The sequence below is a fragment of the Branchiostoma belcheri genome, unplaced genomic scaffold (assembly GCF_001625305.1).
Source record: "Branchiostoma belcheri isolate BF01 breed outbred unplaced genomic scaffold, Haploidv18h27 scaffold46, whole genome shotgun sequence".
Classification (NCBI taxonomy): Eukaryota; Metazoa; Chordata; class Leptocardii; order Amphioxiformes; family Branchiostomatidae; genus Branchiostoma; species Branchiostoma belcheri.
The window spans coordinates 886,711-896,022 of NW_017804087.1; the positions used below are offsets into that span (position 1 = coordinate 886,711).

Here is a 9,312-nt window from a genome sequence, read left to right on the forward strand (position 1 = left end):
CGCATCGCGCAGACCAATTCGACGTCACGCGGACCTATCAGCCGCGCGCGCGGATATTTCAGCCGTGGGACGGCGCTATCAGGTGTCTCCCAGCTGCTTCCAGTGACCGTTGAAACACCCACAGCAAGGTAGGTCCTCCACAATTTCCTCTTCTGGCGTTATATAGAGACAGCGACTGCTTTTCTAACTAGGCCTATCAGGTGGCGGACTATCCAAGGGTCATCCGAAGCCAGAAATAATCGGCAGGTCTTAAAATTAAATCGAGATATAGGGAGCACAGTCCAACATCGGCGACACATCACGTCCATATTATCAAGGTAAACAAACGCCAAACACAGCATTTTGGGGCCATTAGAAGTAAATAAATCCACAGATACGACTTGTTGGCTGTAATTGGGTGTCCAGAACAGCATAACTGTACTCTGGAACCGATGTAATGAGCCTGCAGTGTGGAAACGTGAGGTGGAAGTGATACCGCTATAACGCCCCCTCCCCCATTTTTAGTACGGACCACGTGTAGTACGATGTTAGTTCTAAGACGCAGTAACTTTATCTTGGTAACACTGGTTCTTTTTTATGCATCATAGATATGTTGTATTCATTTAAAGTTATCAATTACATGTATGTTTATGTTGACAAGTTTATTAATTTTCCTTTTAAATCTCTATTTCAGCCATGTAGTACAAGTTTGATGAATAGAACAGGTTAATAACGTAGCAGGCCCAGTGTTGGAGATGGAGAGCCACCTGGCAGGCCCAGTGTTGGAGATGGAGAGCCACCTGGCAGGCCCAGTGTTGGAGATGGAGAACCGTAGACTCTGTATCCAACTTTGTTCATCTTTTCAAGAGTAAACTAAGTGCCTCTTAGACCATGCTTTATTTCTGTTTTTAATTTTCAACTATGTTGGTTGGTTTGTACCTTACCTAGACTCTGTATTCAACTTTGTAAAGATTTTCAAGACCAAAACTAAGTGCCTCTTAGACCATGTTTTGTTTCTGTTGGCTGGTTTGTACCCCATGGATCTGTAGAATCTGAATTCAACTTTGTAAATATGTTCAAGAGCAAAACTAAGTGCCTTTTACACCATGTTTTATTTCTGTTTCTGTTGGTTGGTTTGTACCTTATGGATTTGTAGAATCCGAATTCAACTTTGTCCCTTTTTGAAGAGTAAACTTAAGTGTCTTTTGATTGCAGTATCACTGTTTCTCAGGTGATGTACAATATCAAAAACATGATGTTACAATTCAGGAAAAATAGATGTGTACAGATGTAGAATACATCTGGTTATCTATAGCTATGAATAAAACTGCAGTACATAGTGATTACAATAATTTTTGTCAAGTGATGTATAACAATAACATTTTTTTTGTAATTTCACACTGTTGATATTATGTGCCCTATATGTTTTGTCCTTATGTGTTGACTCTCTAACATCAGCTTTGCTGCCTTGAGAGTCAGTGTAATGTCTTGTTGCATTTTCAATAAATAAAATAAATAGAAAGAACATGGTATTCAATTGGTAGACAATTCAGCAAAAATATATGGTACATGTATTTTTGTTAACAATCAGAATAAATTTAGTAATATATGCTTATGATCTGTGTGCCATTTTTTTTGCTTTTCAAAACTTTACAACATACAATATTTGTACAATGTAAAGTATAACTATAAAGTCAATATAGTGCAATGATGTAAGGCTGAGATGGTCCATTCATTAAATCTGTAAATATGACAACCTGAAAAAAGTATAGTATTCATCTGATATGTGCGATTTCAGGTGCACTGCATAGTACTGAAATTGACAAATACTAGTACTAGTACTCTCTTCAATAAGCAGCTCCATGAATGTAGATTTTTGCTGCAAATATAGTTACTTGAATACTGGGATCTGTGCATTTTAGCTCTACCATGACCTTTGGGAGTAACTCTATCATCTCCTGGATAGCGTTGTGAACCAAGGATGCAGAGTCTTCATCAAGGTCCAGAACATCTGCAGCAGATGTTTGAGTTTGCTCCTCTTTTGTTCCTGAAGGTTCCTTGAGTTTCCATGCTGACAGTGTTCTGCCCATGACACGAGACGTCACTGGAGTACCAAACCGGATCTTTTTCCTTGCCCTGCTCTGTAGGTAAGGCGACACAGGGCTAGATGTGTGCTTGGTCCCTCGTTGTCCTTTCCTGCGTGGAGTCGACCATGGGGAAAGACGTGATCTCTTACTGTCTGGGGAAAAGGGACTTGCAGGGACTGCAGTGCTGACATCTTCTTCCTCTGTCTCCCATCCATCTCCAATATCTGATTCTTTGTCTGCCTTCAAGGTGCCTTTGCGCCGACACCTCTCACGTGGGTAGAGTGTTAGCCTTAGTCGACGAGGCATCTCTGTAATTGATATGACAGACCCGTCAGGGTGTATCATTTGCAGTGACACATTAAACTGGCCGCATAGTTGTGTATTTCCTATGTGTATAATGAATAATACAACCTTGCAAAGATCCAGTTAAAAAACAAGAAATATATGACATATGCATGTTCGTTGAATCATACAGGTAATGCCTACAAATACAATGACAGAAGGTATTCACTGCATATTGCCAAGATCAACCGATACGACAAAGACACTATTGCCTGTTGGAGCTTAGTATGGTACTAACATATATGTAAAGGCCTAATGACTAAAATGGGGGAGGGGGGCGTTATAGCGGTATCACTTCCACCTCACGTTTTCACACTGCAGGCTCATTACATCGGTTCCAGAGTACAGTTATGCTGTTCTGGACACCCAATTACAGCCAACAAGTCGTATCTGTGGATTTATTTACTTCTAATGGCCCCAAAATGCTGTGTTTGGCGTTTGTTTACCTTGATAATATGGACGTGATGTGTCGCCGATGTTGGACTGTGCTCCCTATATCTCGATTTAATTTTAAGACCTGCCGATTATTTCTGGCTTCGGATGACCCTTGGATAGTCCGCCACCTGATAGGCCTAGTTAGAAAAGCAGTCGCTGTCTCTATATAACGCCAGAAGAGGAAATTGTGGAGGACCTACCTTGCTGTGGGTGTTTCAACGGTCACTGGAAGCAGCTGGGAGACACCTGATAGCGCCGTCCCACGGCTGAAATATCCGCGCGCGCGGCTGATAGGTCCGCGTGACGTCGAATTGGTCTGCGCGATGCGGCTGATTGGTCTGCGCGGGCGGCTGATTTCTCCGCCCCGCGTCGAAAGGGTCTGCGCGTCGCGGCTGATAGATCCTTCCCACCACCGAATGTGTCTGGCCATCCCGTGACGTAGGTTGTACCCCGTGTGTTTGCTGCTTAGGTACGGACCCGAATCAGAGCTAGTACGGGATAAAGTGCGAGAGGTGGACAATATGCTCGGCTATCTGCGACAGGAGCTGGCGGTAAGATCTCTTGTGTAGTTTTCTCTCAATTAATAAACAAACACCTTCAATAACAGACCATACATAGGCAGCTATTCAATCAGCAAAATGAAAAAAAAAGGTTAAAAAAAGAAATATTGTCGATTGTCGAGCTACAGGGACTCGCATTTGTGCAGTTTGTCCATATTGTTTCCTGTACTCATTTCCACATGTTCGCAGCGCACCGTTAAGCGTTATGTTTTGAATGCAGCGTCGCCCTGTCCTTGGTGCTGAATTCGCTCTTCTATTGGAAGAATTGCCTTCCAGTGTGAGAATCGCTTGCTAAAAATTCTTATCGGCCATATTGTGTTGGGTATTTTTGTCTGTCTCTTTGATTGTGTTTATTAGTATTTAAATGAGATTTAGAGGAGATTTGGTTACCATAGATTGACCTTAAGGTCAGGTTGGAAGGAAATTTTGACTAGCAGGCTGTGAGAAAGTGCACGGAAGCCATACACTTATTTTAGACCATCTCTTTGGTTGTGCCAATAAATTGAAGAAAAAACTCCAGATACTTCAGATTCATTGTTTATTGTTGTAATCACTTGAACCTTGAATGTGTTATTTTCAGGATACGGGACTTGAACAATCAGTGAACGTAATAATCCTGTCTGATCACGGCATGGCCTCCTTACCTGACTTCAGCGCCTCTAGCGGCTACATCAGACTTGCAGACTACATAGACGTCAACGACCTGAAGAGACCAACGTTCTACTCGGACATGCTCGTCCACATCTGGCCAAAGGACGGACTGTTAGAAAAGGCATGATGAGATGTTGTTTGGGGTGGTTTGTCTGTGGGTTTGTGTGTATGTTTGTCCAGCAGAGATGGTTGGGAGAGAGTTGGTGGATACTGCATTTGGTTACTTGATTGACAGGGAGGTTCAGCCTGAGCTGACCTATCACACGCCAGGTGTAAGTGGTTGGTACGTGGAGGAATTCAGGAATTAGTTGACTGTTAGAGGTGTGTCTGATAGACCATTGAAACAAGAATTGTTTTTTTCTGGCTTCCAGGTTTATTCCGATCTCCTAAACGTCCCCCACTCCGTCGTGTTGAAGAAAGAAGAAATTCCTGACGACTGGCACTACAAGCGAGGGAAATACGTCCCACCACTGACACTGCTCACGCAGTATCCCTGGCTTGTGTTTGAGGTTCGTCAAGGATTTTTATAGGTTTCACGAATCTCAAAATTGTATTGTTTTCGTCGTCGCCGATGAGAGCCGCCATGTTGGAATTTGACGTCATGCAGGCGCCATCTTGTATTTGTTTCCGGTTATATCGCACGTCTTCACCGACATTTTTTATCATAAACTAAATTCATTCATTATTCAAAATATGGCAACCACATACAGACATGTAATATACATATAATACGTATATTGCATACGCAGATAACCCACTGATGTATTCAAATCTCCCTTGTAGGACGCTGCCATTCCCTGGACCTGGGATAACACTACCCACTATGTGCGGGGCAGTCACGGGTTCAACAGCAACAGGATGGACATGAAGGGTGTCTTTATGGCATTCGGGCCAGGTTAGCGCTCAGAATAAGCCACTTCACAGTTTAAAGAAAGTACTCTTCCATACGTTGAAATTTCTACCCTTTACTGCTGGTTGTACAGCAATATAGAACGTCATCTAAATATTGAAATTCCTTCTTTTCTTCCAGATTTCCGACAAGGGTACGAAGCAGAGGCGATAGACATCGTGGACGAGTACCAGTTGATGTGCCGTTTACTGGACATCACCCCCCTCCCCAACAACGGGACCTGGTCCCGGGTGGAAGCCATGTTGGGCGGGGCCATTTCCAGCGCCGTATCCCAGCATGCTTGTGTTACCTTGACTTTAGCTATCGCCCAATTTGTGTTGATCTTTTTCAGTGTTTATTGGTCTCTTAAATAGCTGGGGTACATTTTCCCTCATCAAAGTCCTTTGCATCCTGACGGGCGTCCTGACATTCCCTAGTGATGATAATAAAAAAACGTAATCTCCAAGCAGATCTTTTGGTGGCTGCAAAGACATTTGATTTTGAAAAAGAACACCGTGGGAATTTCGTAATCCGTCCCGATTTACTATCGCGCAAAGCTGATATGCTATCGTGCTTTCCTTTATATGCCTCAGATAATATGGCCTAACATGGCTAATTTGGGATGCCAGATTAACATTGCAAATCCCCTGTTTATTTTTGATGTCTCGTTTGGCGCTGCCTCCTTTTTTTATAGGATACCTTAATTATATTAAACACCTACTTTAATAATAGCGCGTGCATTTTTTTTTCGTTGTAAAGTCTTGTGTATTTCAAAACATGTTTTCTTGTTTGAATCAATGTCTCTATACCTCCTTTTTGAAGAAAGTTGACTGATGTTGTCTACAGCTATAGGCGTGTCTTATGCAAATGTTGAGTAAACAAAAACAAAGGGTTTCTGCCCTGCCCACAACACTAGCACGTGAACGACTGGCTTCTTCGCATGCCTTGCTGTGTGTGCACCGCGGCATAACGTAAATATTAAAAACTACCAATATATATCATATAAGTTAATTCAAAGTCAGTATTCTGCTTTTAGATATTCTTTTCAATTTATTACATCTTTGTAAAATACAATATTAATGCGCGTATTACTATTTTACCAAAGTATGGGGTGGTTATCATTATTTGGTTGGATGCGGTATCATGTGTTGTTCCCCTGCTCGGTATCACGTGACGTCAGTCAGTCTAAATAAAAACCTCTGACCTACGGGGAAAAGTTCAAAGATTCACAGGGAAATTTCCAGAGCAGGGAGCAAGAAGTTGTGCCTTTTTCGTCGTACGATCGTCTCACAGAGCCGTAAGACCAGGATGGCGAGTTGTAGGAACTCCGTACTCCGTCTGATCGCTGTTGTCGTGGTTTTGACGTCCGGTTCTGGAATCGTGGCCGCCCCTTTCAAAGGTAAGCTTCCGGGTTCGTACTTCGTCTTTCTCGGGGGAAACCGTTACAAATTTGTTCTGCGTTTTGTTATAACTTTTGTAAAATAGTAGTGGGTAGCAATTCGTAGATAGAAATGAGCAGAAATCGGTGGTGATTTGGTGATCGGTGTTTATTTTGACGTGGGCCCCGCACCCACCACTGAAAACATCCTTGCCCTAGGCAAGGGCGAACTGTCAAAGCAAGAAGTCAAAACGGTCATATTGTATATTTTTTAAAGTTGTGTGACGATATTTTGCACAGAGTCGTACGTTGGATTTTTATTTTTGTCCGAGCGTCCAAGAATAATTTTGTGTTCCCGCGCACTGGTAAGTGCCTCATGAATTCCTTTGTTTGTCACATAATGATCTTTACCCCCTGTGAAGTTGTCTTGTGACGATCAGCTGATTGCCCATCGATTGCCTGCAGGGTGCATGGGAAACATGACAAATGTCACGTAGGTGATTTTTTGGCAACACCTGTGGGGTGGAGCGTTTTTGTCCACACTTCCTGACATGTGAAGTCTTCAATTTTTCTTCTAATTGTTTTTACAGTGAGTAAAGAGACACCTTTTTTTTTAAACAAACAATTCAGCCGAATTGCCCCGAGGATGGTCACCAAAACGTCAGCTGAATAAAAACATTTGGTTGTTTAAAAATCCTTATTCAGTGACTTGCCAACTTGCTGAAACTGTTCACATTCTATTTTACAGCATATGACAAAGACACAGCGTCCCTGCGTTTCATGGTACTAGGAGACTGGGGAGGAGAGCCAGTGTACCCCTACAGTACAGGTGTGGAGAAGGCTGTAGCAGACAGGATGGGGAAAGTGGCTGACACCATGGACTACAAGTTTGTCTTGGGCCTGGGAGACAACTTCTACTTCGACGGCGTACAGAACGAATTCGACAAAAGGTTTAAGGTACGTAGTCCGTTGGTTAGCAAACCTGTCTCTTGACCACATAGCTGCTGTCTTTTTGAATTTAGGATTGACAGAAACCCCATGCAGACCCCAATGACACGTTGATGACAACTTGAACACTTTTCCCTGCAGGAAACCTTTGAGGATATCTTTAAAGCGCCCTCTCTTGACATTCCCTGGTACTTCATCGCCGGTAACCACGACCACAATGGCAACGTGACAGCCCAGATAGAGTACTCACACAGGTCCAAGAAATGGTATGTATTGATGGAGCTTTTATAAGTCTATTGTGTTCAATAGCCCTTAGCCTGTGTTACACAATTTGTCTTGCTGTCAGGGGCTAATTGAGCCTCCTCCCCTATCAGTATAGCCGGTATAACCGCCCTTTGGCGTAACACACCGTGGGCTATCTGCCCTGACATATACAAATGTACATCCATGTCCTACTATATTGAGGGATCATGTACAAATGTTCCAACAAGTCATCTTGCCTGCATAGGAACTTCCCCAGCCTGTACTACAGTCTGAACTTCACGGTCCCCGGTACCAACACCACGGTCACGATCATCCAGTACGATTCCATCACGCTGTGCGGGAACTCTGACGACTTCCAGCCCGGGCTCCTGATGGGGCCGGAGGATCTGCAGTTCGCCAACACTCAGCTGAAATGGCTGGAAGACCAGCTGAAAGCTACAAAGTGAGCACTGACTCCTCCTATCTGAGCTAGCCAGTACTGCATGACAGATACTTAGTCTGTGACAAGATTTGTACAGAAAATGGTTAAGAATTATACTGACACTGACAGTAGTAGCATGCTTAGTCCAGTGGTTAGCAATGTTGCCCGTGGATCAAGAAGTCATGAGTTTGATTCCCAAGTCTCTCATCTGACATGCATGCTACTAGAAAGGGTCAGAGTCCATATGAAGCAAATTGAACAAGGTCCAATGTTCAATGTACTTGTTGAAAAGAGCTAGGGAAATTTCTCTTGTAAATTGTACAGATTGTCTTCTCTGTCACGACCAGTGGAAGAGTAGCTCAACTGTTCACTGAGTTCATTTGAGCTAAACTGGATCAACAAACTTTCTTAAATGTCAGCATCATTTCAGAAGAATAATAGCCAAAAGCTTGATGTAGAGTTTTGTACATTGGCCTTACTTGATAGTGCTGTTGCAATGTAGTGATTGTATTTCTAATGTTTTTGTTTTGTTGTTTTTGTTGTCATTTCAGATCGGACTACGTGATCGTGACTGCTCACTACCCTGTGTGGTCTGTGGCGGAACATGGTCCAACTAAGTGCCTGGTGCAGCAAGTAAAGCCACTTCTAGAACGTTATGGAGTCACTGCGTACTTTAGTGGGCACGACCACAATCTTCAGGTATGTCATAGTTTCCATGCATCATTCTTTTCTTTAAACAGTACAGTACATTATTGTATTGTAGTTAGGCCAGTTCTAAACAGCCCATTATGTAACGTTGAAAATAGTCTCAAGAAGGAAACCTTTATGAGAATGATATAAACAACCTTTTTTGGCAAATTTGCATCACTATTTTATATCTCTGGTATTTGTGAACAGCGCAAAAACAGCCTGCACAATGTCCACAGATTTTCTAAAACCATCACAATTACGAATAAATAGACTGGGTTTTAGAAAATACACCTTTTAGAAAAACATACCTTACAAAAATCACACAATCATGTTAAGTTGTTGTAGACCAGTTATGAAGCAACCATTCAAACAGCTGTGTTCTTGAAGTAACTGTATCTTTCTTCTTTTTACAGCACTTGAAGGAGAAAGACTCAGATGTGGAGTACTTCGTCATTGGATGTGCCAACTTTGTCGACGACTCTCAGAAGCACACAGACTCCGTACCGAAGGACTCTCTCAAGTTTAGATGGGCGGACAAGGCTGGGATGGGGGGCTTCGCACACGTAGAGGTCACAGAAGACAATATGACCTTTACATTTTTGGAGGCCGCCAACGGTAAAGAGTTGTATCAAAGTGTCATGAAGCCAAGGAAGTTGAAGTAAACCAGT

General features: G+C 42.8%; 2 protein-coding genes across 2 annotated transcripts in view; both read left to right on the forward strand.

Moving 5' to 3' along the window:
- Nucleotides 1-5,646, forward strand: part of LOC109478967 (ectonucleotide pyrophosphatase/phosphodiesterase family member 6-like) — a 9,534-nt gene extending 3,888 nt beyond the window's left edge. The window contains exons 5-9 of the mRNA XM_019780795.1: nucleotides 3,313-3,394; nucleotides 3,984-4,175; nucleotides 4,426-4,563; nucleotides 4,838-4,949; nucleotides 5,085-5,646. Of these exons, the coding sequence (XP_019636354.1) occupies nucleotides 3,313-3,394; nucleotides 3,984-4,175; nucleotides 4,426-4,563; nucleotides 4,838-4,949; nucleotides 5,085-5,317 (757 nt within the window). The 3' untranslated portion in view covers nucleotides 5,318-5,646. The remainder of the gene's footprint in view (nucleotides 1-3,312; nucleotides 3,395-3,983; nucleotides 4,176-4,425; nucleotides 4,564-4,837; nucleotides 4,950-5,084) is intronic.
- Nucleotides 5,647-6,105: 459 nt separating this feature from the next.
- On the forward strand, nucleotides 6,106-9,312 carry LOC109478976 (tartrate-resistant acid phosphatase type 5-like). Its single transcript, XM_019780807.1, has 6 exons — nucleotides 6,106-6,342; nucleotides 7,070-7,278; nucleotides 7,411-7,535; nucleotides 7,778-7,975; nucleotides 8,506-8,653; nucleotides 9,058-9,312. Exons 1-6 carry the CDS (start codon nucleotides 6,252-6,254, stop codon nucleotides 9,304-9,306), a joined length of 1,020 nt encoding a protein of 339 aa, XP_019636366.1. The 5' UTR covers nucleotides 6,106-6,251; the 3' UTR covers nucleotides 9,307-9,312.

Excerpts from the sequence above, each read along its gene's own strand:
- LOC109478976 (XM_019780807.1), top strand. The coding sequence starts at position 6,252 with ATGGCGAGTTGTAGGAACTCCGTACTCCGTCTGATCGCTGTTGTCGTG. Across the intron at positions 7,279-7,410 it reads AATTCGACAAAAGGTTTAAG|GAAACCTTTGAGGATATCTT; the intron begins GTACGTAGTCCG and ends TTTTCCCTGCAG. Across the intron at positions 7,536-7,777 it reads TCACACAGGTCCAAGAAATG|GAACTTCCCCAGCCTGTACT; the intron begins GTATGTATTGAT and ends TTGCCTGCATAG.